The sequence below is a fragment of the Rhodnius prolixus genome, unplaced genomic scaffold (genome assembly GCF_049639745.1).
Source record: "Rhodnius prolixus isolate KJV_2025 unplaced genomic scaffold, Rpr scaffold_4, whole genome shotgun sequence".
NCBI classification, from domain to species: Eukaryota; Metazoa; Arthropoda; class Insecta; order Hemiptera; family Reduviidae; genus Rhodnius; species Rhodnius prolixus.
In genome coordinates this window covers 40,772,424-40,800,190 of record NW_027411614.1, presented here as the reverse complement: position 1 = coordinate 40,800,190, position 27,767 = coordinate 40,772,424, and the positions used below count along the sequence as shown (strand labels likewise).

General features: G+C 31.1%; 3 protein-coding genes across 9 annotated transcripts in view; 1 reads left to right on the top strand and 2 right to left on the bottom strand.

Moving 5' to 3' along the window:
* Positions 1-13,917, top strand: part of LOC141456312 (uncharacterized) — a 37,647-nt gene extending 23,730 nt beyond the window's left edge. For 4 of the 5 annotated variants that reach the window (XM_074132214.1, XM_074132218.1, XM_074132216.1 and 1 more), the window contains 2 exons: positions 12,136-12,245; positions 13,348-13,917. In XM_074132214.1, coding sequence (XP_073988315.1) covers positions 12,155-12,245; positions 13,348-13,697 — 441 coding nt within the window. In that variant the 5' untranslated portion in view covers positions 12,136-12,154 and the 3' untranslated portion in view covers positions 13,698-13,917. Of the gene's footprint in view, positions 1-4,990; positions 5,206-12,135; positions 12,246-13,347 lie in introns of those variants that run through there. The other variant, XM_074132217.1, reaches the window with a different exon arrangement.
* Positions 193-9,873, bottom strand: LOC141456314 (dynein light chain 1, cytoplasmic). Of its 3 annotated transcripts, none has more exons than XM_074132223.1 (3): positions 9,740-9,873; positions 5,241-5,353; positions 193-2,963 (listed from the first exon to the last, which is right to left on the bottom strand). In XM_074132223.1, exons 2-3 carry the CDS (start codon positions 5,346-5,348, stop codon positions 2,802-2,804), a joined length of 270 nt encoding a protein of 89 aa, XP_073988324.1. In that variant the 5' UTR covers positions 5,349-5,353; positions 9,740-9,873; the 3' UTR covers positions 193-2,801. The 3 variants fall into 3 exon arrangements, with proteins under 3 accessions (XP_073988324.1, XP_073988322.1, XP_073988323.1); XM_074132221.1 differs by lacking the exon at positions 9,740-9,873 and adding an exon at positions 5,818-5,981; XM_074132222.1 differs by lacking the exon at positions 9,740-9,873 and adding an exon at positions 5,558-5,709.
* Positions 13,918-14,641: 724 nt separating the features above from the next.
* On the bottom strand, positions 14,642-26,393 carry LOC141456293 (uncharacterized). The gene is made up of 11 exons (XM_074132163.1): positions 26,272-26,393; positions 23,233-23,465; positions 22,476-23,117; positions 21,410-21,667; positions 20,683-20,825; positions 19,944-20,188; positions 18,530-18,638; positions 18,172-18,282; positions 17,922-18,047; positions 16,816-16,941; positions 14,642-15,143 (listed from the first exon to the last, which is right to left on the bottom strand). The coding sequence occupies exons 1-11, from the start codon at positions 26,359-26,361 to the stop codon at positions 15,040-15,042; spliced, it is 2,187 nt and encodes a 728-aa protein (XP_073988264.1). The 5' UTR covers positions 26,362-26,393; the 3' UTR covers positions 14,642-15,039.
* Positions 26,394-27,767: the final 1,374 nt, after the last annotated feature.

The following is a 27,767-nucleotide window of genomic DNA, read 5'->3' as shown; positions in this document are numbered from 1 at the left end:
AAAATTAAATTCGACGCCTATTAAATGTTTTAAAATGTGAGCTAATCTCTTGGATTCATTTCTCGCTGAAACTTGAATCATAATCTTATTTGTAAAGCATTTCAAGCTGAAGATGATGAGCTTCTTGAGAATAATTAGGAGATCAAATTTATTTATCAAAAAAAAAGTTTCTAAAAAATTTAAAAAAATAAGTAAAAAACAGAGATTACATATTATTTATTACAATGTTAAAAGAGATTAAATGAGTAATTTTTATAATCTATAAAAGTTACACAACTATAAAAATTTTAGCTTAAAAACCGAATGGCTGGCAGAATGTGTTACAGGAGGAAATGTAACAACTTTTAAATTTAGTAGTTATTGTTCAAATATTTGTATTTTTAAAAATTATATGCTAGGACGGAAATTTTTTTTTCTTTATGCAAAGAAATGTTTTCAAAATATGCAGCTACATGAACATGAAAGAAGTCCAGCTAGATTTATATAACAAAATTACATAATAAAGTTGATTCCGTGGCAGTGAAATATCTATCTTTTTTGGTTTTAATCAATGAAAAAAGTTTTTTGAAATAACTAAAATAATCTAGAATATTACCTGGCATATGTTACAATACTTATTAAGAACAATTTTGTCTCAAAGAAACCTCTGAACTTCCCAACGTGAACCATTTAATAATTATCACAGAGTACTAGTGAAAAACAATTTTATAAACTTTTGCACGACTATGCTACACCATCAGATTTAGCTCACCAAATGTATACTATTCAAAAACAGCAAAATGAATGAATCTAGTTTATTAATAGCACTTCAATAAACCATTAGAACCAAATTAGATGATAAGACGGAGTACATTTTTTGCTTGCTCAGTTAGTGCTGTTATGAGAGCTTCAAAAATTCAATGGGCTATTATACATCGTATGGAATGACTTAAGTATTTTTTAGTTAGAGAACGAAAATTATATTATTTTTACTTTTTAAAATTATACATCCTTTTTAATTTTAGAAAAAAGTTTCTAACGATTCTTTTATCTTCAACTTCACACGTCAACTTATTTAATGGCATCATATTCATTCTGGTAGTGAACCACCAGGCTGTAAATTATGATGTTTTAAAAGCAGAGAAAGTATTGTTTGAAGACAAATTCCTTGCGTTTTGGGCGAGTACCATTGAGGCACATGAATGACTTCTTAAAAAGGAGAGATGTGCACACCGTAACCGTTCAAGAAGACCCTTTCGTAAGGCATCTGAAAATATTCTCGAAACATAGAGAATTAAAGTTGATTTCAAACAAGACTTTTTGTGACAATCGCCGATAAAATAAAATCTCAATATATTTAAATTTATGGTTTTTTCATAGACTAAACATTGTCATAAACATTTTGTTTCAAATCTTAGCTATTACAACCCTCTCTAGACAATTTTATACTTATCATTTCCCTTGTACTTTATTATTCTAAATATTTTCTAGTAATAACAATATATTTATGAATTTCTATCAGTACGTTTTTCCATAAATTTTTCAAATTTGGTTTCCTTGAATGTGTGTATTTACTCTCGACTTATAAATGTTATTTACCAGTTCTCTCACTTTACTGAGTATTGGTGTTACCGAAACAAATGCCCCCTTTTAAAATAATAAAGGAGATAAAAAATTTCACCCTCTAACTCAAAATGTTCCTTTTTTAGCTTAATGAATCTTCTTGTTCAATCTTAATCTTATTTCAAATAAATAAAATATGTATATTTACAAAACTAAGGAAGTTTTCAACAATTCTGCCAACCCCATTATTAAGAACACACAAATTTTTTTTACGTTCTGTAGATTTCTTTCTGTTTTCAAACTACAAAATTCTACATCAGAAAAACTTTTATGACAACAATTATTTAAAAAAAATTGAATAGGAATGCCCTGGGCTTAAGTTAAATGTTTGCATTAATATGCATTAATACTTATAAAATAATGAAAATAATAATTTTTTGTACTTTTTATAATAATAAATCTAACAAGTATAAAAAAGACTTCCTCTAGGAGGAACTTTGCATTATACACTTTAGGGAAATTTACGTTTGCACACCTTGTATTGTTTCAATATCTAATTATAGCGAGTTTGATTCCTGCCAAGAATATAATAAAATATTATACAAAAATGTTAACTTTTCTGATATATATAATATTTATAAAATAAATATAGCAAACGCAAACAATACAAAAAAAAAAAAAATCAATTTATACAAATCATACTTGAAAACAAAAAATAAAACCACTTTAAAATGAACCAAAACAAAAACATAGTCATCTGCAAACAGCTTAAAGGAATGAAATGTTTTAATACAAAATTGTCTTAAAAATAGTAACAACACAAAACTTTCCTACTGAGATAGAGTATAATTGATTTCTGATCTGCGGGCTAAAAAGCGATCTAGCGCATAAGTGTTATAATCCACAGTAAATGTAAAGTACTCCCATGTATTTGAATAAAAATAATAAAAACAATAATAATGGACCCACAGATGACAACAGTAGAAAAACAAAAGTAACTTTACACAATTCTATATAAAACAAAACAAACAAACAAAAAACTAGAAAAACTAAATTAAATTATGAAATAGATTTTGTAATAATCAGGCATTTTCGAACATATTTTGTTTAATGACAAAGTGAAAAATTATTATATTTTTGATATTTTATCTTCAAATTGGCTTTTTGAAATTTTAAATGACAGTAGGCAATCATTTTTTTGTTCTTTGTTTTTTTGGAATAAAGTTGTGTGGTAGCAAAAGAATTACAGTGCAGTTTTTTTATCCACTCTTGAAGAGTAGAATGGCCACCTGACCCAAATAGAAGTAAATGAAATGTCGTGTTTCATGGGTCACATAACTGCCAAAATTTCGACCAACAATACAATGCCATGTTGGATTATATTTCTTATCAAACTCTTTCTTTATATAAGCTGCTATATCCTGAAACAAAAAAGGTAACACTTGATTTCTAGGAAAAAAGCAGGAAGATAAGTTTTCTTAAAAGCAAAAATTGTTGCCCATTATCCCCTCTCTTTTATTTGATTGTGATATGCATTCCCTTACTTAGAAATAAGAGGGGCGTAGCACTGTAGCAAACGTCGAGTGTCGTCAAAACGCTTGATTCCGTGTGTTATCTATCTGTTAAAAAAAACGTTCTGAGTCACTGGCGCCCGGAGTTTTTTCCAGTGCACTCCTGCTCTCCAACACTGTGCGTCACCAGACAGTAAGTTGTTGTAAGAAGCTTCTAGGAAAAAAAAACCTAAGGGCCAGGGATTTTCGAACCTGGGATCTCCGCGTTGGAATCCAATTACGCTAACCACTGAGCTAATCCTTTATTTTCATCTGCAACTTTAAAATGGAAATTAAGACACTGAAATCGTAGGACTACTTCTGTGTTATAAAGTAATAAAAATAACGCAGAACCAAAATGTTTACTTGGTCTAATGAGCGAAGCTAGAAAGCAATTTTGGAGAATTTGTTTATACGGGTGTTCATTTTAACTCAAATGCATTTCATGTTTAAACGGTTGGTAGAGGAAAAAATGGTAGAGGAACAATTTTTTGCCCGTCACCTCTAGTTTCAGAACATGGGACTTGATTTTAGATTCCTGCCCGGATACGCGAGGGTTCGCAGTTGACCCCCACTTTCATATACACAGTTTTAAAGAGTATACAAAGTTATGAAAGAAACCGGAAACCACAATTCGATATCTTAAAATTAAAGGTGCTAGGCCATTTCAAAATCTGGTATTTATTAATATTTCAATTTTTTAACTTGTTATCAAAGAGAAAGAAGGGCATGCGATATGTCATTTTTATGTATTTTTTCATCCCCTTTCTACTAAATTTTTTTCCAAGGCAGTAAAACTAGTATTTTTCTTAATATCGGGAAATAATTCGTTTTCCTAGTGATTTTTCTAAAAAAAATAAAATGTTAAGAGCTTTAGATGTTCTCAATACATACACTAAATGGCTAAAAATTAATTTCACATCTGTTACAAACAAGGTTTAATAATTATTTAGTAATTTTGGGAGAGTTGCGTTTAATTACCAAAAAAATTGGAAACCTCCTGCCACATATTTAAGTGATCAATATCTTTCATGTAAAGGATCAAACTTATTCCTTAATTTTTTCAAATAATGCACTTTACTCAACTTGTGAAGCATGTACTGTGCCTCCAAAGGTGCCTCCTCAGATACAGAGAGCAGTTGATAACCTCCTGGCTAACCTGGCTTGCGAGCCAACTTTGGAAATTTTGAAAAACCCTCCAAGAAAATATTTCAAATAAGAGTAAAAACCTATGTTTTACGCGACGAGTGAAAAAATGTCGCTGATTTTATCCATCGTAGCAAGCATGTTTTTAGTATCTTTGATCGATTTCGGACTTTCATCCAACATCTGAGGTTGCAATTCTGTATATCATATTGATATTCAGCTCTGCGGACCGAACCACATTAAAATAGGATGAAAATATTAGCGATGCTATTAACATAAACTCAAAATAAGCACATTTAAGAAGAACAAGGTTGAAATGACTGAGTTCAGAGATTAGGTTTAGAATCTTTCATCGAAAAAGTTTACAAGCAATAAAAAAGAGAACAAGTGGATAAGTGCGAATGCAAACCCAAACACTCATCACGTAAGAAAATCTGACAGCAAAATATGCTGTTATGGAAATTTCAATTACAGTGAACAATTGAACTCTTGAATTATTCAACAATTATTATAGAGCGTTCAACAATACTCGCAACAGGCAAATGTATCTGAATCTAACTAAATAAGGTATATTCAAAATAACATGTTTGAGAAATATTCAATGCAATGATGAATCTTGTTACTTACTTCAAGATAAACATTTTAAAAAATAAATGATCGCTCTTAGAATGAATTAGATCTTAATCAGATTAAATGAAATCGATAGAAAAAGGTTAATATCTTAAACCAAAAAGGAGTTTCTTATTAATACTCGGGTGAATCGAATATAAAATTAGATTAACAGAAAAATGTTAATTACCTAAAAGAATAAAATGTGACATGTCACAGAGAAAATATAAATAAATAACCGGTACAAATTCCAATGGAGAACCGGCATCTACGTTACTATTGGAAAAGCTAGTTCTTTTCTTCTGCAGACTTCACATCACCGATCTGCCGTTTACCTTCAGAAGCATTTGCAAGGAAGGTAAATAGATAATTTGAATAGTATAATCTTTTTACCTTTTCAATATTATACTTTTCGAGCGCTTGGGTCCCACAATCAACAGCATCCTGCTGCATTTCTTCTGACATATCAGCATTTTTTATCACGGCTTTCCGATCACTCATTTTACCTAAAATTTTAAAAACTGTTATCATCCACAATGTATCAAACAAAAAATAAACCATCCATGTCCATAAGATAATTTCATTTAGTAAATTTGAATTCATATTTTTTTTTAAATTAAAACTAAAATTTATTAAATGGTGAAAAGTTTAAACAAAACACAAACACATCACATAATTATTAACTAGAATAATTTAAATCGGACTCTTACTTTATTTATAGTAAACCAAATTGTTTTCGTTAACTGAAATTATTACGAATGAATGTATTATGTTAAAACAACAGCTTTTATAAAATCTGATTTCATAATGTAAAGAAATGTAACCATAATTCAAATGTTTTTTTTTGTTTTTTTTTTTAATAATAAAACATGTGAAAGATTACTTATTATAATAGGATTTAGTGTCATAGGCCACCATCTTACAAATAATATGGCTAAAACTTTAGAGAATGAATACATCCATTGCTTACCGTTAATATATTTGATAGAATACTATAATTGAGAGAAGACTATTTTTGGCTGTTTAAATGATAATAAACGCACTAAATTTCCTTTTTCTGAACAACAGAGCACATTCACTGCAACACTCACACCAGCTCACAGCACTTGACGGGTGTCTGAATAGAGTTACTCCCACAAATGAAAGCTGTGGCAATTGATTGGCTAAACTTTAGGAGCTTCTCTCACAACCTATATCGGCCCACAATGCTTTTCAAAGGAAACGCGCCAATTTTAAAAATCAATACGTGTAGCTGCACAGAATCTTCATACCATTTTTTAGGAAACATTGTAATAACCCATTTTTTTAAACTTAAAAAACAATTTAAGTCCATTAAATTTAATGATAATAAAATTTAATTTTAATTTAAATACCTCAAGTAAGGAATTTATTCATTGATTATCGAGAAACAATGGAAAACAAAACATCTGGCCTGTACACTTAACCGACTTTCAAGTTTCGCAAGAAAAAGTTTTAAATCAAAGATAGACCTAGTTAGGTCCAAGTTTAAATGATACCCTTTGACCGGTTCCTAGAAAATTACAGAAAACTAGAGAAAGCCGATTTGAAAAGTCGTACTTACGGTGGCTGATATTATTCCGACTAAAAAATTTTTGTTAGGCCTTTCATATCCGTTAATAACAAATAATTAGAAACGTTCATTACACTAAAACGACACTTTAAAGGGAAGCTTAATCTTGCTCCAATCCTGCTAAATTAAAGGTACCAAGTAATAGATCTAAAGTATGTTCCAAAAGTCCCACTACCCCCTGCAAACATCCGTGCAGTGTTCTTTTAACAGCATGTATATGTTGAGAGAAGCTTAATTTACATAAATTACAAAAAGTAAACCATCATTTACTCCAGGCGTTGAGTGTGCACACCGTCATTTTCATAACACAATATTATTCTCCTCCTGGAGCGATGAGAAATGCGCCGCAGCATTGCTGGAGTGATGGAAGCAAATGCATTCCGAACAGCGTCTTTGAGGTCTTCAGTTGTCTGATAACGATTCTGGGCGACTTTTTCTTTGATGTATCCCCATAATGCGTTATCACAGTATGCCAGATCAGTATTTCGTGGCGTCCATTTCAGAGGTGCCGGTAACGCTGGCGATCCATCTGTCTCTGAACACTTCGTTTATTAGGTATTCCCTCACACGTATTGCGAAATTAGCTAGCGCCCCATCTTGTTGAAACCAGATTCGATCACTAAGTCCCAAACGTTCCAATTGCGGTACAAACCAGTCGCGTAGCATGGCAAGATAACTGTGCTGATTCACAGACAGGGTCTCATGAGTCTCGGGGTCTTCGGAATGGTTGATGGCCTTTCAGAACGCGGTCTGTCCTCAAAGGAACCAGTTTCAAATAGCTTCTTCTCCCAACGTAAAATTGCTGCCCTATTAAATCTAACGTTAAAATTATTTTGGATTATTCTCAATGTTATCCCAGTGTTAGGACGTTCATGAGCTCAGGTACTCATGACGAATCGTTCCTCAAGGGTATAATTTGATTCGTCAGACATTCTTTTAACAACCCAATATCTCCGAGAACACAAAACATCATATAGCACACAGTTAGATGGGGGCTAATGGGACTTTTGGTACATACTGTATTTGTGTGTAGCGTTTGTACAAATTTTAATAAAACTTCGAACAAATCTCTTCCGTGTTACGTACCACAATACATGGCACTGATAGATAACAGAGAAATCGACATTTCAATTTATCAGACAAACTACAATCAAGCAACAATACGGCGACAACCAAAAAAAGGATTTCATAAACTAATAACTGATCAGGTGACTGATTAGAATACGACACATCAAACCTGACCAGAAACCAAATCACAGAAAACAAATCACTTCAGAAAAGAACAAAATATTTCATCCTAGACGTCCGTTCTTATCCACCTCATAAATGCTAATGGCAGTTGGGCTAAAGCAGTGGATGGTAAGCTCAAAGTTCCCTCTACCTACCTCTAACTTATTTGTCTTTAACCTAGACATTTTGCACCCGATGTGTCATCCAGTGTCATCACTTGGGAAAAAACTGAAACTTTGTTTACCCTTTGCACTTTTGCCGCCTGACTTATGTTTGCCTACCGTAGGACCTCTTTCCGTCTTGGGACAAAAGTTTATGGCAGGTTTTTCGCCATATGTACGATACTTGATGAGTATGATATTTCATTCGTAAGTTCTGACAAAGATAAATTCGAAATATTTGCTTCAGGAATATTTTAGCCAAATGACTGACTGTCTGCATGGCCATTGCTCAATGTCTATCCTAACACTTGATCCCCTTTCTCTTGTAATCAAATCAAAAATTGACGCCTCTTCTGAAATAAAGAACTTTATTTAAAAACTAATTAGTTAAAAATGCCCTGAGATTGATAAAATACCTAACATATTAAAAAAAAAAAAAAAGAAAAAATACCTATTAGAAAATTTCAAGCCTTATTTGGCTTCAATTTTTAATGCCTCTCTTTCAACAGGATACTTAAAAAAGTCCGGCATCATACCAAAATAATGAATGAAGAAATTGGATGTTAGCCATTATTATAATACAAACTGCAATAGTTGGTTGGGGGGAATTCTTTAATGTTCAACTTTCGGACACCTCTGGCATTATGTCACAAAATGTTTGGTTCTTCGTAGCCTAAACAAACTAAAAAATCTATTTAGTGCAAACCTATCAGCCTTCTACCAGCACTATCCAAACTATAAGAAAAAATATTTAAAAAGACAAACTATATACATAAAAAAAATTAGTTTTTTAAAATTCTTAGTAGCAACCATTCCTCAGTTCATCAGTTACAAAATATAAGTGGATTTGAACAGAGAAAACATACAGCCACACTATTTATGGATCTACTACAACATTTGATAGAGTGAGGGATTTCAAAATTAAAATGGAATCGGAAAATTTTAGTACTCAATCTGTCTAATGAAATCTTATGTTTAGATAGACATTTTAACATCATTTCTAAATATCAGGAAGTTCTCATTGAAAAAATATCCAACAGTCACCAACAACAATTTGGTATCTTCGCGGAGGTCCCGCGTCGAATCTTCGCGTTTAAATTGAATAATCTTAGAATCGACATTAATTCATATTTGCATACTTGATAAACCTACAACTGACATCGCAACATTCACCATGTACGAGTACGATACTCCCATCCGATTTTCAACACTACGAAATAGTTGTTGTATAACACAAATAAAAATTACAGTTAACACTACCGATTGGTTTATTAAAATTCATTTTAAACACAGAAATCTCAGACCATCTCTTTATAATGGCCAACTCACCATAAACCTTAAACATGAAACTAAACAGCGAAAACATACAGTATCTGAGTGGACACTTGGATATGGGGTTGGATTAGCGCACTTTTCTTTCCATTTAGCTCTAACCATATCACGGGGGAGTCTTGGACTAAAATCTTATTTTAAATTATACAATTTGAACTCATATAAAAAAGCGCAACCAATTTGTTCAACTATTTCAACGTTGATGAAAAAAGAAAGAAAAAAAAAACAAAAGAACCCTGAAGTTAAAGGAAACTTTTAAAGATATTGTCAAGAAAATTGCCCAAAACTCGATTCTTGTTTAATACTTTTAGTAATATGATTTTTGGTTATTTATTAATATTTTCTACTGTTCTTTGTAACAGTAGTTACAAATCAATGTTATTACAGTGTTACGGATAGTATATCTTGGAGTAGCATTCTAGAAAGAAGTTTGACAACACTTCACAAATGAGATAGCAACATTCAGAGCTGCATATTCACAAATATTTTGACACTCGCAAATCAATTAAGGTTTCGTAAATTACAATACTTCAACCATTAACGTTTTCAGCAAGAGAAGATTAAACGTAATAAATTACCTGTTGCTGAAAATAATCTTCACGCCGTTATTAAAAATACTTATAGTCTCAAAAAATAACTTGAAATATTTTTTAAAAAGTACCATATGTGTAAATGATTTGTGATAAAATTAACATGTGTGTTGCAATAAAATAAAGTAAAATCAACAAATGAAAGGAATAAAATCAAAAAGTAAAACAGCCACTTTGCGTATTTTTTGTTAAGTACAAACGACCACTAGTTGGATAACATTTTAATTTTCTCTTACTCTACAATAGAGGAAGAAGCAATCATTAAGATCTTCTATTTTGAGTTTTCACTTGAAATTCACGATTTGTGGCTCCCCTTGAGAATATAAAATTATATTTATGAATTAGCCCGCATGAGTTGTGAGCCTGTCGTAATCAACATAACTCACCAACAGAAAGTTCAAAATGAATATTTGATCTAGATGCCACCTAGCGACTTGACATAATTTCATGGACAAAATTGACTAAAGGGAAGCGCCAATCTATTATTATTTCTGAGGAACAATTTAAAATGGAGCTCATTCCCTTCCAATAGCTCTACGAAAAGAGCGGTCCAACCTTCTCATCATGCCAACACACCACTTACCTCACAAATAAATATTACTTGAAAATCTATAATTCATTCTAATGTTATCATGGCTATACCTTTTGTTTGCAAAATTTAGGCCAGTTCTTTCAAATATTTAACGAAGTTGGCAAAAAAAAACATTTTACCAGGAGTATTGTTTGGTTTCACAACAGAACATGTTTCATTTTTAAGGGCCCAATATCATTTCCTGGCAAAATGTTATTTTTCTTTATGTTTTGAACTCTGCTTTCTATTCTATTCTCAATTTGCTCATTATTCTCACTCATCTTTCTCAATTTGCCAAACATTACGGCAAGGAATTGTTCTCTTGGCCCCTGTTAATATCTAATTTTGACGATTCGAATAGGTTACTAGCCTGATTATTTCAGATCGTTTTTCTTCGAGGCAAACACTTTCTACTGGTAATTTTCAAATTGAAGAAAACAAAAATGTTATTCGCCTAATTTGACTTTTAAACCATGGATACTTTATCTATTCTCACAGGGTCTGTTAAAAAAAGAGACCTGTTATTTTGTACATAAATTTTTTGATCAGTTTCAACTTTAATTTTTTATGGCGAAATTTTAGTTATCACGTTTCCTTAAAGGTTCCTAGAGCACGGTTAAAGGAACGAAGTAATACGCATTTTGTCTCAATGGACTTAAAAAGATTAATGTATTTCGTGATTCCAGGCTAGTTTAATAAAAGTTTTAAAACAAATTATTTCACTTGATTTTTTAAAATATAATTTATAGATTTTTTTAAAACTCCAAATACAACAAATTTTATAAATCATAATTGATTTTTTGGAAATGTCAAAGTTGTCAAAGCTACAACTGTTCGACGAGTACGATTGTAGGTACTGATAAAAAGTGTTGAAAACAGACTAAGTAACCACCACTTGAGTAAACAATAGAAACCACTTGATCATGTCATGCTATTTTTAAAACTAATTTTTAAACTCTGGGACTTGAAACGGTTTTAACTTTTTTGCAAACAGATCGGTCGCATCGTTCAGTATATCCATAGAGGTATAGTTGTACCTTTAGATGACTTTGAATTTAATTGTTTTTAATAAAATCCTGAACAGATGTCACCTGCACTAAATATTGATTAATAAGTCCAAGTCCAATAATTTTGACATTCATTGAAATAATTGAATTCATAAAATTTTCTAGTGGGTTAATTTTTTTTTAAATTAAATTGATTACAAATACTAGGACGAATTGAGATTCAATTGTTGAGCCCACGTTGATAATTTTCTATAAAAAAATGAGATATAAAAATCATATTGGTAATTGAATAGTTTCTCTTGCAACTAGTTAAGAATAAGTATGCAATCTGGTCAAGTTTTCTACTCGTATATTGCGTTTTCAAAGATAATAACTCAAATTCTCTCTGTGTATTTGTGAAACTTAGAGCTCAAAATCGAAAAATCACAGTTCAAACTTTATACACAGTTTGGGTTCAGATTCAAAAACATAACTTTTTAGAGTACTCTTAGAGAATTCTCTTACTTTTTTCCCTAATTTAAAGCGCGTCAACTTCTGAGGTCATTGGCGCCAGAAGCCTATTTCAATGCACGGCTGGCCTTTGGACAGTGTATTCTCTTTGAAAGTTAATACTGTCCAGCAACAGTAATACTGTTAGCTCTAAATAGTGCTTAGGAAGAGAAAAATCTGAGGGCTGACAGCTGGATTTAAACCCGAGATCTTCGCGTGGGGTTCCAGCCAGCACTTCACCATTAATCCATTAATAATGTTTTGAAAATCATTTATTTCAAGTTGTTTGAATCACATTTTATTTTTATTTTTTTCAGATATCATAAAATAAATAATATGCTTCTGCTAACTGCGTTTATTTGCTGTTTTGCTTTAGCAGCTGGTATTCCAACTCCTCAACAATATGAGCTGCCAGATCTGATAACAAGTAAGTATGCAAATGTTAGCTAAAAAATTAAATATAGACTGTTTATCATCAAAATGCTTTTGTTTTTATTATTTAATAAAGTTCCTTTCAATATCTATGGCTCATATTGGCCATAAAGGATCTAACGGTAGTTTATAAAAAGATTTTATTAAGTGAAATTTGCGATTTAATAAACCTCAGTTGAACAACCCTGTTGGTTTAACACTATAAATTTTTTTATGCTCTTTCGTTATGCAAACCAAGTAAATAAAGAATAGCATTGTGCTCTTTTTTTTACGCCTTGGTTTTATTTAGCTTGTTTTTAAAAACAATGATCTCTAATTTGCGGGTTTTTTCTTTTTAATAGAAGTATTTTTTCATTTAACATTATTAAAATCTGTTTTACAAAAATAAAACTATAAAGCAAGGAGTAAAATTTATCCCATTTTTTTTTATTGCTTGATACGAACTAATAGGATAGTTCCACAAGATATCATAATATAATTAATTACTCTTCGAACAGGATATTATGAACGAAAATTTGAAAATTTAGGAATGCATATAATGAATTACTTTTAAGAGAACGTAGTAGCATAATTTCTGCCCAAATGCAAGAATAGTTTCAAGACAGACCCAGTATGTTTATCTTCCTTCTAAACCGGTTCCTAAAACTATCGGTGGTAGATGCAGTTTGAACGCTTCTCTAAGTAGATTGAATTCAGTGAATTCTAAATTGCATTCAAAATAGCTGGAAATGAAAAGGACAAATGAGGTTTTTAAAAGAATAATATTTGCATTTGTAAAAAATGACTAGGTTTATTAATTTTTAAACTTATTATATTACTCAATCCCTATGCCTATCGATTTTATGTGTATTATTTTCCAAAAATAATTTTTTGATACATCATTTTTAAGTGACTGCAAATTTAAGAATAGTCTTCAGCTATAATGTACGATTTCACCCGAAAGTGGGACTTGATTATTAAATAAGCAGTTAGCGAACCCAATCACATATTGCATAATATCTTTAATTGTTAATTGTTCTAATTGTTATTTTCATGTTTTATACAGAAATTCAATAATTCCATTATTTTTATTTATTTTTTTTTGTTACTTAAACCAGATGAAATACAAGAAGATGGAGAAAGTGACCGATTAGCAGAATATCTGGTATATTTATTGGGAGCCGACGAATCAGAGATGCCCCTTGTACTAATACAGGATGATCTGCCGCAATCAGCAGTGTCGCTAACGAAACGTTCACGTTATTATCGTCGTTATCCGTGGAAGAGGCAAAATGGGCGTCATTACGACGCAGACGGCTATCTTTGTGCGCCATCCAGAGAAGATGTATTCCAACTATTAATGGCGTTACACGATGCAAGAAGCGGACGTGGCGAGAGAACTGTATCATTCTGTAATCGAAGACGCCCAGCTAGAGCAGTATTTACAAATATTAGGTTTCTTGGTTAACACAGAATCATTTTGAAACGTTTGATCATTGGATGTACATTTTCTTTTCTTTAATTCTTTTTCTTTATGTTTTCCCGGCACAAGACCAAAATTTTAATTGTTAAAACCATTTTTATCCATTCCCTTCTAAATTTTCTTCTAAAATGTGTCCATGTCCTTATTCATATTGTAATAATTGTTAAATATTTCAAATACTCTTTACAAAAATAAATCATGTAGATTGCAAAATAAACGTTGATATTTCTTTTTTTAAAAAAGTAAATCAAAGTTTGTTATGTAAGATATAACCTGAACAATTATTTCTTTATTATTTTTTCACCAAAGTGATTCCACTAAAACCAATGGAATCAAGTACTGTCAGACTCTTATGATTAAAAATCTTTTCATTTATAGTTGTGTTTCGAGAAACGAATAAATAATTTTCGAATTCTAAATTGAGTGAGTAATTAAATGTTTGTAAACAGGATCACATACGTGCAATAACTGATAACAATTCAAAAAAGAAAACTAACTGCGTTTACAGCTGGAGATACTAAAACTGAACCTTGGGCAGTTTCTATCTGCAATCTCTCAGCCAACTCACTCTTTTTCACATTACAGTGACTGGAAACTCATTGTTAATGTTAACTGGAGACCTCTTATCAAATATTGTAAACAACCACTTTCGTTTTTAACTAGCTAAACGATCACTAAGGAGGCATATTCTGGAATGTGGATGAGGGTTTTATTCCCCTTTCCAACTGTAGAAAAAGAATCCCTAAACACTGAATCGTTTAACATATAATAAAGAATTATAATGGCTGCATTATAATGACTGCAAAGTACACGGCAAGATTTGACGGAATAAGTGAATGTATGACTTAGAAAAGATGCAAATGGTAAAAATTCACCTGTAAAATCAGAATCTCATTCCATTAACATCTGGCAGCAAAAACAAATTGGAACTTACACTAAATATTGTGTTTAATATAAAAAATAAAATTTATGAACAATTTCAGAGTAAAAGGAGAAATTGTGTAGAGCGGTTCAACCCACTCAGTTAGGCGTTAACGTTAAAAGCATAACTTCATAAACAGGCCATGTTGTAGGTAGGTGTTCACCTCCATACGTATCTACGCAATCCTTTGATTTTTTTTTAAGTCTATTTTTAAACGATTCTCATTTTATCATTTAATAATATCTCTTAACTATATTCTTTTAAAAAAGCAGTTGAATAGGAAAATTGATTTTTTTTCTTTTAACGAAAAAATGTACTTCATAATTACTTTAATTCCATTGTTAATAAAAAGTTATTGAATTTGAAATATTTTCCATGTAATATATAAATTAGATAAATACAAAATTAACATAATACTTGTGTATACGTGAAATTCCAATGAAATTGTGTCAAATATTTGTTTACCATGTAAGGGATTTCAACTGGCCTCCCAAGCATAGTTTTAAGTGCTGAAAAGAAACAACATTAATTAAAATTAAGTACCACAAGCTGAAATTGTTTGTAAAAGTTCACAGAGAATTTTAAGCGTTTATTTAAGATAATATGACATATATGGATGGCTTTGTAAAAAGAGGAAGTGCATGAGGACAGAATTTTTATTTTGAGCTTTGTTCGTTTTTTTTAACGTTAAATTTAAATTGAATACATAATTTATAAGTTTTGTTTAAAACAGTTTTCCAGGAAAATTCAAGGACATTTTGAACTGGTTGACTAAAACATCAAATTTGAAGAAAATCCTTTTTCGGGTAAAAAGGAAGTGCCTTTTTAGAGAATAGATTTTTATAATTTTTTATTTTCTCGAAAACGTAACCTTCTTATAAGGACAATTTTTCTGTTAATTACAATCATAAACCTATATTGTTTGAAACATTTTCCCGAAAAATGTTTTCAAGCAATACTTCTGGGTGAAATGTACTTCTTGAATAGACTGGGTAGATTTTCTTGTAAAAATGGTCCAATCACTTTACGCTCCCTTTGTTATCTGCTATCGTAGTCATAGTGTTTTTCCACTTCTTTGATTTTACACAATCATCTCCTGTGGTCTCAAACAAATTAAACAACTCGCACAACAACTGAGGATTCCAAAGCAGATAAACTTAATAAAGGAGGCCATTTCCTCCTCGTCTAACCACAATCTACAAATTGGCAAACTAAATCCCATCCAGTAGTTTTTTCGAGCCTATTTAATAAGACAAATAAAAACCATAAGGCCAGAATAGGTCAGTAACATAGGCATTCAGTCTCATAACTTGTATTATTACTTTTTTTGCTGACCCAACCCGACGCATTGACAACTGTCATTAGCATCCTTTGCTCTAATTATAATTATTTTTTCTGAAAACTGAAAAGAATGTGATTAATATTAAAAGAATAATATCATGACTAAATTATATCAGCTTCAGATGTTAAAAGAGAAAGTGTGTAAGTAAGAGTTAGTGAATTATCGTTATAACAAATAATGTTAACAAATACTGATAGCACAAATAGAAAATTATGTTCTTGTTATGTCTACAAGTTGAGGACAACGGCGTCTATTAAACTAAGAGTGAACAGTCCTCTACAACAATCATACTTCATTCTGTTGTGGGTGTTGTCAAACTAATTATATAGCACAAACATACCACCAACATACATAACATATCTCACACCACAAAAGCCACCTTTGTCCAGCGTAGATTTCTGTTACAATATATATTCAAATCCTTTATTTATTTATTTATTTATTTTGGGCATATGTGTGTAAAGATTAATAACGTTTTTAAAATTTCCATTAATTTGACATTCTGCATAATTTCCAAACCAACCGGGCATAACCGTACATGAAAATTGTGATATACGTTTGCTATACTCATGAAATCATGAAATGTAATATGCAAAATTATCTAATTCTGCTTGCATGAAGTTAGCCATAGGTATTTTTTCTTAAAAGTTCCGTTTAATGAAGTGGCACTGTAATAAAAAGAAACATTCGTTTTCCAGTTTCGTTTACTAGTTCCATACTCTGGATTGTTATTAAGAGGGAAGAACTCCCTAAACTGATGTTCCTTAAATCTACTTTTTTTCATTAAAGTAAATCTCTTTAGAGTTAATAAAGTGTAAACTAATTAAAACTTATCTTACTTTTAGAAGTTCTGGAAAGTGTTTTGCCACAATAATTTTGTCCATTAATATTTAAGTATGCATCTGTGCAGCGATCACTAGTTGGTAAGTTTACATCATCAAAGTCCAACTGTATCGAACATATTCCTAAATAACACACATATAATATAAAATCTTAATATTTCATTTCAGTAAGGTACTGGAATAAAAGTACGAATGGTATAATAAATGCTACGTGGAAATTAAAACATACGGACTATTATCTAATAACCACTTTTCCGGACTCAGCAGATCTCACAGGGATATCTGCACGGTTACAATACTTTCCATTATTGCTTTAAAGTTGAAGAAAGTAAAATGATAATAATAATAATGAGAGCATAAAAAAACGTAAAGTTTTATTTTTAATTTTGAATTTTAAGATGTTATATTTGTGGTTAAGATACATGAACTTCTTGTTGGGCTAATAATATGTTTGAAGTGGACGCTATGACCCACATTAGAACGACAGGTAAAATAAGGCCATACTCTACAGTGCTAGATTACAACCTGCTATCTTGGGCTCAATTAATAACGTAATGTGAACAATGAACGTAATGAAGAGAAATGCTACTAAAACCATAACCAATTTCACACACACTTTAACAACTAAGGGTTCTAGGTATCGCTTAACATGTAACAAGGGTATATTAATTTGTGCTAATAATTACATTAAATAACCCTAAAGATCAAAGTGACTATTTGCTTTGTAGACAGTGATATTATTGGAGGAGTAGTATTCTCCAATCGTTAAGCGGAATACTGCTATCAAAGGCTGTCGAGTGTCGATAAATTAAGGATAGATTTACTACTAGTGCAAATTGGACTATAAGCCATAATGCTGCATTTAGACGCGACAAACCAAGCATAAGTGACATAGTTTTGAAATCAATGGAATCAATGAAAATTCACGTTCGAAGATAGTAAATTGAGGTTTTCTTAAACTGCACAGAAAATGACTTTTTCAACATTTTGAAGATCAACCCTTATACCACAGTCCAACCGGACAGTTTTAACATATAAAGCGAACCGCCTTATGAATCTAGTTCTTCGAATCCACAAAGTTATTAAGTGATACTTTTAATTACCTTTTAAAGGTAAGAACTGATATGAACATTTAAGATTCTCCGGTGGCCTTGGATATAGGCCTGGAGACTGCACCTTACCTCGTGGTGACCTCAAGCTGATGACACATTCTCCTCCAATCTGTTCCTCTGCAAAAGTAAAAACCTAAATAATATTAACAAAAAAAAGACAGAAATTGGCTAAACTTGATAAACATTAACTCCAAAAAGTATTTATTACAAATACTTGAAAAAAAAACTTCACAATACCTACCAAGCAAAACACAATTCAATTGTTCGCCTTCAATCGTAAACAAAGCTGGGTATTTGTTCTCTTTAGTGTTAAATTTAAATTCTACGAAGTCATTGACAAACTGCAGATCAACTGAAAAAGGAGACAATAATACTTAGTTTTTACTACAATTCATTCAGAACTCGAGACTAAATTTACTTTTTTTAGATTTTCTCATACTGTTTATTAATTTGGGCATTTATCAGCCATTACAGAGGAAAGAAACCATTTACAATTCTATAGGCAGCTATTCTCACAACGTTTGCGGTTTTTAGAATGCGAGTTGTCATATTCAGCTTTATATTGAGCAGCTTCATGTAAATGAAAATAATTTACTTACACTCATCTCCGAGAATTCTTCCACAATAATATTGGCCATTTATATTAAGATTTTGTAGACCACAATTCAGCTCAACATCTTTTAGTTTGATCCTTAACTTACATATGTCCTGGAACCACAAAAACTCAAATAAATGCTTCTATTTAAACAGCGCATCTCTTAAAGACAAAATTTATTAACACTAATAATAACAAAAATCTGGTAAGAACATTCGATCACCTTCTCTTACTAAATTCTCAAAGTTTTACTTTGTTTATTGGTATTTATTGTTTTTATTTATTTACTTCTAACTCTGAATTTCGGAAACATATTTCATTATTGCTGGCACTGTTCAGTTTCTAAAACTGACAGACCTACGTTAACGCTAGACTCTAGTGACTAGAGGAAAGCCTACGCAGAACTACCTGAGAAATTTTCTTAGAACATGATTCAAATAAAAGTTATAGCGCTCTATATTTAAAATTTAAATACAAAGGAAGAGCAAATCAGAGGAGTTATTTTTTAGGGAATTTTAGAAAAATGAATTCTGTAAAGAGATACTTCCTGTTAGGAAATTGACTTCAAACTCAGGACTCTAACAAAATAAATATAAGTAAAATTGCCACACATATAAAAGCAAGTACATGTACTATCGATTTGTACTTTTTATTTGATATTTTATAAATTTTTGATCTTGGAAAATTTATTCTAGCTAGTTCTGAGAAGACATTACATAGACTCGTTCCTTCGAGAACTGCTGCGAGAGAAAGTTGTACACAGCATCATTTTTTTGCCAGGTCTACGTTGCATTTTCGAAAACAGTTGTACTAAAAAGGCCGGTCTAATTAAAGATTTCTTATTCTTCGATACAGTACTAGAAATGTTGAATTTAAAATAGGTCAAGGCAGCTAATTTGAACACTTAGCAATGACATTAGTTGAATATTTGAATACGTTTATGGTTTCTAGTTTTAAAATTGAAAATTTCCAATGTAAGTCCTTGTTAATACAATTACATTATGGCCCAGTTAGCAAGATGTATATATTTACTCTAAATCATTGTACAGAAGTTTAATGCTTCTGGATTAACTTCTTCAAAGACTGGGTATTTATGAGGAAATGCCATTTCAAGGGTGCCTCAAAATTTCTTCATCCTAAAAAAATTTGGCTTTGTTAACAGGACATACTGTAGTCTAACCAAATGATGCTCTGGTTAAAGGAATTTATATGTTAGAGTTTATCGTGTTGAATTATGTGTTTTTGGTTTCACAAAATTTGGTTTTTGGTTAAATTATACTCTATGATGTGGTAAATTGGATTAATTGAAACTAATCTGTTTAAAAGATAAGACCAAACGAATTCGACAATAATGAATATCGTACGAATGCAAACTATGTACATATTTAATGCATTCATAAATTTCTTATGCTACGTACTGGATGAGATTTTCTAACGATAAAAGTACATGAAGTTGTGTAAGGCCCTTGTATTTTAAATCTGGGTATAGTGTAAATATGTTCACACTGTCCTTGAGATTCTTGTGTGTAGTCGCGGTCACGGCTGCTGCCGTTGTTACCGTCTGGACGCCCATCTCCACAGTCAACCTGTCTGAAGCGAGCTAGAAATCCACGGCCTCTACCTCCAACCAATGACACCCACATTTCTCCTCTCAATAATCTTACTATCAGAACAAATAAAGAAAGATTGCATGTTTCATAAAGTTTAAATGAATTATCAAATACCTAATTAATTTTGCATTATTATTTTATGATAAAACACTGTTGTCTTTCATACAACTTTGTCTAGTTGTCTAGTTGAAAAATTTACCCTGGATAAATTCACATATTTAGTGGAGTGTACAATAACTCAACTAGCCAATGATTAAGCTAACAAATATCTGATGACTTCACACGGAAATGAAAGCCAATATTTATATAACATATATTTACACAAACTTTTTGGCATTTATTTAAAAAACAAAAAAAATAACTGTCCGAATCGAAAAATTGTTAAGTGATGTTATCTTCGTGTTTTAGGAGATTGCGTCAAAAAGTAATAAAAGCAATTTTTCACTCGTTTAATCATAAAACAACAAAGCAGCATACAATGTATTGAAAATGTCATGTATCTTTTGCAAAAATGCAAATATGTTCTTCAAGTGAAGAGGCTACTCACCAGTCTTTTGAAGAAGGTCTTCTCCACAATACCTTCCACTGTCTTCCAATGTTATAAAATCTTGCGAACACTGCCAAGAATTGGACAAATCAAAATCGTCAAATGCAATTTCCACACCACATTTTCCTGGATGCAATTCAAATCTAAAGAAAAAAATATATTTAGTATTTCACTATTTTTAAAAAAGTAATTAGTGTGTCATCATATCACATTTTTATTAAATAAATAAACAAAAAAGTGTGTAATATTTTAGTGATCTAAAAATATATTGATTTGAGCCAAAATGCAATCAAGGCAATTCAATTCAAGGGTAGTTGCATTGGTATCTAAGTCGCGATGCGAAGTACTTGTTAGGAAGTTTTATTATTTACATGAATAGTCATACGACTGATTGAGAAATTTTGGTTGAATCCTTAGATGCGCTAACTAAAGTAACAGTCGAAACAGCAGTTTGAGTCCTACAATTTCGCATTTTTGAGATACTTTGTTCTCAAATATTCTCTCTTTGACCATGTACTAAAAAAGGTGATTCCATTCGAAAAGATTGTTCCACACTAGGCTTCTTACTATTCTTAGCAGTTGAGGATGAAATGATTAATTGCAAAGCTTCCAATTGAAATGAAAGTACTTATTTCAAGAGATAGGCTGTTTAAAGAAAAGATAGGTTGTTAAATATAAATTAACACTAAATAAATTATACTAAAAAATAATTATGTTCAGTGCTTACCTAAAAATAAAGTGACCTGGACATGATCTAGGATATTGTGGTGATGCAATGATCCCTTCATGATCTGTTAATGTTACTACAGGAGCGTTGCAGATTTCTGGAAATCTTGCTAACATATTAAATTGACTATGATCTGAATAAGCTTTGGGCAGATACCTTCCCTGATAATCACAAGTTTGCTGCTCAACTGTTAGTAAATATAAAGAGAAATGCTCACTTCTACCTTTACTGGTAAATAGTAAAAAGGCTCTTCCATTCCTAAAAATATTGATAATCTCAGCAAAAAGTTGGTAATAAATTTAAAGGCAAATAGCGACAAAATCCAAACTTGTTTAAACAAATTAACTTATTCGATCACAGCGAAGTCACCTCAAGTTCATATAAGAAATTTCTTCAATTATAATCTGTGATTACTTAATAATTTCCTGTTTTGTATTCTAAGAGTAGAAAAGCAATAATTTACAGGGTAGGTAAAATGTTTATTTTCTTAAATAAAAATATAATGATTACATTACCCCTTTAAAACCAACTGAGCCCTTATAGTATCCTAGAGACTAACGTCCAGAAAATGTCGTGCTTACGCAAAACCTGTTGCGTTGAACAAATCTATTACCTTTACAAAATATGGAATATCCGGAATGTAGAGGAAAAAAAAATATAAAGAACCCACAAAAATAATAGGAAAAGAATGTTGTTTTGTAAGCAAATTATGTAAAATAAGCCAAAATTTTAAATTAGAAACTACGAACAAGCCTTTAATAAATTGTGGCGTCCAAATCTGAAAAAACTTTGATGATACTATCATTCTCAATGTAAATATAGTATTAATTCTTTACTTCCAACAAGCCACGATGTTTTTAGCTTTATACTTCTACAGTAGTAAGTTTAATTCTATCGGTAAACTAATACCAGTAAAAAATAAAATAAATTTATAGAAAAACGAAACGAATTTAAATAATAATAAACAGTACTATTGTTTCTAGATGGTAGAATTTCCCAAAAGTTTATTGGAAATAATCAACTTATTCGATTTAATCAAATAAATTTATCATTTAACTAGTCTAACCTAAAGGTATTAACAGAAGTGGACCAATTAAGTCCAGTTTGACATCCACAAAATCTATAACCATCAATTTCAAGAAAACCATCGTGGCACACTCCATTGTACCCACGACCAAGCCAAAAGAAATGGAACGTCAGTTTCAATCTACATACTTCTGGTCTCCATTTTCTAACTTCATAAATGCAAGTATGAGCCGCAAATGGTCTCGGAAATCCAGGAGAAATTATTGTAAAAGTATTTTCCTCATAGATTCGACCCGGACAATCAATACTATCTTCTGACGGTTTAACAGGCGACATTACTGGTAACTGTAATAAATTCATTTCAGTTAGAGAACATTCCTGTAATCTTCCTTTTATGTTGGCCGTCACATTTCTTAGCACAAGATGTTCACCACTAAAAGTAATATTTCGTACACCGCTAATATTTCCCCATAGTCTTTCAGTTCCAACACCAATATAACCCTCACCCTTCAATTTATTAATATCCAGTTGTAGTGAACAAATGCGACGTGAGTTGATAATTCTAATAAGACAATTATTCCTTGGCAATTCAATGAGAGTAAAATGTGATGATGATACTTCTGCACATACAGGGCAGTTTTCCTGATACACGTCGAGAACCAAATTCGTTTTAGTTTCACTTCTATAAAAAAAAAAATCTTAATTTTACATTTGTAATAAGTATTATCCATAAAACAGTACCATTATTTTTTTTTTGTTTTGTTTTGGGGTTCATTTGTACTAAAATTAATACTTACTCAATCTCAACTTTAATTTCATCTTCAAAAATAGGAATTGCTTTAATACTGTTACCAACTATTATGGAGTTATTGTTCACAATAAATGTATAAGTATTAAAGGTTTCATTCAAAATTAGCTTTAGATAACAAATAGTGTTATTCAATCTTTGAAAAGAGTAAGTTTTGCATTCATTTTTAGTAAATATTAATCTAGAATGCTCATTATTTGAGTTGAAAATACATTGCTCCCCCTGAAAAAAATTAAAAATATAAGTAGTGTGAAATTATTGTGTGAAACTAAAACAAACCACTTTTACAACTCAATTAAATGAAATTTAATGAAAGAATAGTTATTTATTTGACAGGTGAGTTGAGAAGAGGTGTTTTTTACATTTGAGTCAAATACTGTTAAATTATTGACTGAGATAATTAAATTATTATTGAGAATTATCTGACGTGACAATTAATATGTAGTATGTGGAAGTAAAAATTCTTAACACAAACCTGATGAGGTTGCAAATACAATAAATCTGGAGGAAATCAAACAAGCATAAAATCTTAGAAGAACAGAGGCGTGAAAGAAAAAAACAAATAGGACTGATGTAAACATTGAAAGAGAATTTAGGTAAGCAATATGAAGTCAAAGATAAAAGTCAAAGTACCCTAAAACTATTGTGAGCTAAGGCTCTCATGGAATTTTCTAGAAACTTAGAGTTCATACTGAAAAGATAGTCGGTCATGGTGACTCAGTTTTCCTCATTTATTTCTTTTTTATCAGTGTTTTCCGTGAACTGGTAACACTTTGTGAGTTAAAAGTATTACTTCTTACTCCTCCAGTAAACTAACTACTACGACAATTTGTTTCAACAGGTTTCAATGACAAAAGTCCTATTGATCATGATGTCGCTACCAAAAAAGTGCACCAGCGATACGTCAATAGAGACGTCATCAGAACTTATTCCAAAGATCGGATTGCGACAATCCTCAAGCACTCTCCTCAACAATGTATTGAGATGTGGTCAAAGGGAGTCAACCTCACAGTTTTTGAAGGTCTTTGGGAATAGAAAGGGAACAATAGTTAGAGAGAAGATATTTCAAAAGTTTTTCCTAATTCTCAAAGCACTTTCTACAATTGATGGCACTCACATTGAAAGAATGAAGGTGCCGAATTTCAGAAAAGTGATAATATTGATAGAGATGAGGCAGCTGGTTGGTACAGTGAAGGTTCCGAGTTTAAAAACAATTCCAGCAGGTATTTATTTATAAGTATGCGCTCTAATTCGAAAATACTTTCAAGTTTCAGTCTATTACGTCATACCTCTTTTAACCGAGTGGCTAATACGTGCCCCGCAAGAACCCCATATCTGTAATGTAGAATAAAAAAGTATATATATTATGTGACCAATCTTGGTTAGTCATATATTGTACTTTTCTAATTTTCACTTAAAAGAATTTCCTTTTAAAGCGTAGTCAAATATTTGCTCGTATAAACTGAAAGTAAGGATGACGTACTATTCGTAAACTTACATGTCAGTCAGTTCCTTCACACCTACAAAAGCAAATAACAGTTTTTTGTATTTACTTTTAGAGCATGTAAAAAAAAGTTTACCACTTCTTTCCTGAAATGTTATATCTAAGTAATTCAATAATTTGTGTAAAAAATAACTAAATCTGAACGTTAGTCTTTGCTTTTGTAAGTTAATATTTTGTGTCTTTTAAGTTAAAAATATTCAACTTTGCGTTGTAGTACTTTCGTTCGGTTTCAAATTTAGATTGTACAAATATACTTTCTTTGCTAAAATCAACATAGCATATTACTTTCATACGTGTGGACTTCATTAGGACGCGGGTAGGCAAACTTTATGAATAGGGTCACCCCATACACCTACTCATTCCGTTTTGAATATTCTCGGAATAATCTTCTCCTTAATTTTATCTGTTTAATGGGTTTCTTTCATGGTTTATTTAGCAATATATGTATTTTTTTAAAATGTTCATTAGGCTATGCATTTCTCTCGACCACATTACTATTTTGTTCTATAACTTTGGCTTTTAGCTTTTTGTAAGATTAAAAGGTATTGACAAAAAGTGGAAAAATTGCGCATTTTTCTTATTAGATGAATAAAAATTAATAATTAACCTAATGGTTTACATCAGGGGTAGGCAATGTGCGGCCCGCGGGCCGCTTGCGGCCCTTTTAACATTTTCCTGCGGCTCGCGGCACAAAACGGCAAATAATAAAAATTTAAATAATATATTTCCAATTTGATGTTAATAAAGTTTGGTAATTTTCGCCCAATTATCGTCTCTGCGTTCAAATCTTATATTAGTAATCCGCGCTCTTTCTTTGAATGATCACTCGACTTTTAGTTCGCCATTTTCACACCGACACAAAGCGTGTTGTCGCCGTCAAAGCTACGGATTCTCTAGTTATTTATTTTATGGTGATATATAAATGTGAATGCAATCGCATTATTTGTATTTCGTCTGGCTTTTAATAGAAAAAAATGATGAAGGAAGTGAAGCAATTTCATAAAAATAACTAATGCCGTTTTTTTGTTGATTTGTTAATAAATTTCATTTTAATTAACTAATAAATATAAAAAGAAATATATATATATATAAGTATACTGCGGCCCTCGGTAATAAACCAAAAACCTTTTGCGGCCCTCGGTAATAAACCAATACCCTTTATGTGGCCCTTTACAGAAAAAGGTTGCCGACCCCTGGTTTACATGATTAATTTCGCATAGAATATGCGATTATTCTCAAGTTAACCATTCACTACTTTTGCGAAGTTCCACAATAGAAAACTACAAACATTCTCTATTAGTGTTCTGTAAAGTATTGGCAATTTAGTAACAAGGATATTATTATTTATAGTTATATGCAAATACTTCGTTTGATACTGTTCTACTAATTAAATTCTAATTTAAAGTAGTAGGGGTTGTGTTGAAATAACACTTTTCACATTATAATTGGCGTCTTTTTTTTTCTAAAGGAGAAATAACCAAAATGACCTATTATCTCAATTAAAGTGAACAAATCACGAATTACCTTAAGCTGTTCAAGAAGAATAAAAAATAGAACTATAATTATTGATGAATAAGCCGTTGGCCACTTCCGCATAATTTCACTCACAATCATCCTCTTAATATCTGATGAGAAAACAGGACTAAAAAATGGCAAGTACTGCAATATATGTATATATAATATGTGTGGACTGTATAAAGTAGGAGAAAAGTCAACATTAGTTTAAGAGATGTGTCACTTATATTACACCTGTGGACAAACCTAAATGTAATAAGGTTGGTTTCTTTGATTTTATCCGTCATAGGACGCAAGTTTATTGTACACCTGTTCGGTTTCGTTCTTCCATCAATTATTAGTGTTACATAATTCAGTTAAGAATAGAAATTCCGTCTTCACTCGTGTTTCCGTCTTGCGCTACATTCTAGCATTAGAAGCGTGGAAAAGTATTTAAACTGATTAATAAAGGATGATAGCGCAAAATCTGTAAGGAATTCAACAAACGGTGTTCTGCGATGGACAAAATCAAAGATACATTTCACATTCATTTTATAACAAATGTTATTGGGTTAGTTGTATTTCAAAATCAGTATGTTTTAAATAATACTTTCTTTTGTTATAAACAAACTCCTAAAAATAAAAGAGGGGCTTAAGTGAAGCTAACCATTTTTTTAAATTGTTTACATTTGTTTTGGTTGATTATTATTACACCATTATTTTGGTCACAAAGATAGTTACTTTTTTTTTTATAAATTAGGAATATTTTTTTTTTAATGGCACAAAGTATCAATAATGTAATATTCTTTTACATTATTAGATCCAGCAGCACACCAGTAAATATAAGTCGATTTTCATCAATGCTATGGCGGAGTTCCCATAAATTCGGGGCTTGAAAAAAAAAATTAATAATACTTGAATTATTTCTGGTAGGCATAGAAATGTAAGTATTACAAATATGCCAACAGAAAGCCATTCACAAAGCTTGAATATACCAGCAATGCTGGAGGAGCATATTTCATGTTCTGTGCTGATTAAAAGTTTTCCTTTAAAGATTTTATTAATTTACGCATTTTTTAAATGATTAGAATTGCATATTCATTCATACTTTACCTATCAGTAATTATTTCGCAGTGAAAATGCAATAATGTCTGAGTTTTAAATTTAAATTTTCGCGCCTCCCTCGCATAAAACATCCCAACTTTTCAGTTCTAAAAACTTCCACAAAGTTGAAAAAAAAATTGAACAGAAGTTTCAAACAAATACTAGGTTTCAATAATTTTATTTCATAATTTTTACAAATGTTTGACAATTCATTAGTACTTTGGATAACACCATGTAACCTCCCTAACTCAGTCTGCTCAGTCAATAAGTGTAGTGCGGACAAGCACGTGAGAGAAGTCAGTCTTCACATTAAGCTGGTAATCCTACCTCTGAGATAGCCTGTACAAAGACCTTTAAATAGTAAAAAAAAAAAATTGTTAGAAATAATACTTATGCATTGCAGGACACAAAATAAAATAAGA

Bases quoted from the DNA above. Each gene is read 5' to 3' on its own strand.
- LOC141456314 (XM_074132223.1), bottom strand. From the start codon at position 5,348: ATGAGTGATCGGAAAGCCGTGATAAAAAATGCTGATATGTCAGAAGAA. The intron at 2,964-5,240 runs GTAAAAAGATTA...TTTTTGTTTCAG, and splicing joins AAAAGTATAATATTGAAAAG to GATATAGCAGCTTATATAAA.
- LOC141456293 (XM_074132163.1), bottom strand. From the start codon at position 26,361: ATGATTGTGAGTGAAATTATGCGGAAGTGGCCAACGGCTTATTCATCA. The intron at 21,668-22,475 runs GTTAGACTAGTT...CAATATTTTTAG, and splicing joins ACTTCTGTTAATACCTTTAG to GAATGGAAGAGCCTTTTTAC. The intron at 18,283-18,529 runs GTAAGTAAATTA...CTCCTTTTTCAG, and splicing joins AAGAATTCTCGGAGATGAGT to TTGATCTGCAGTTTGTCAAT.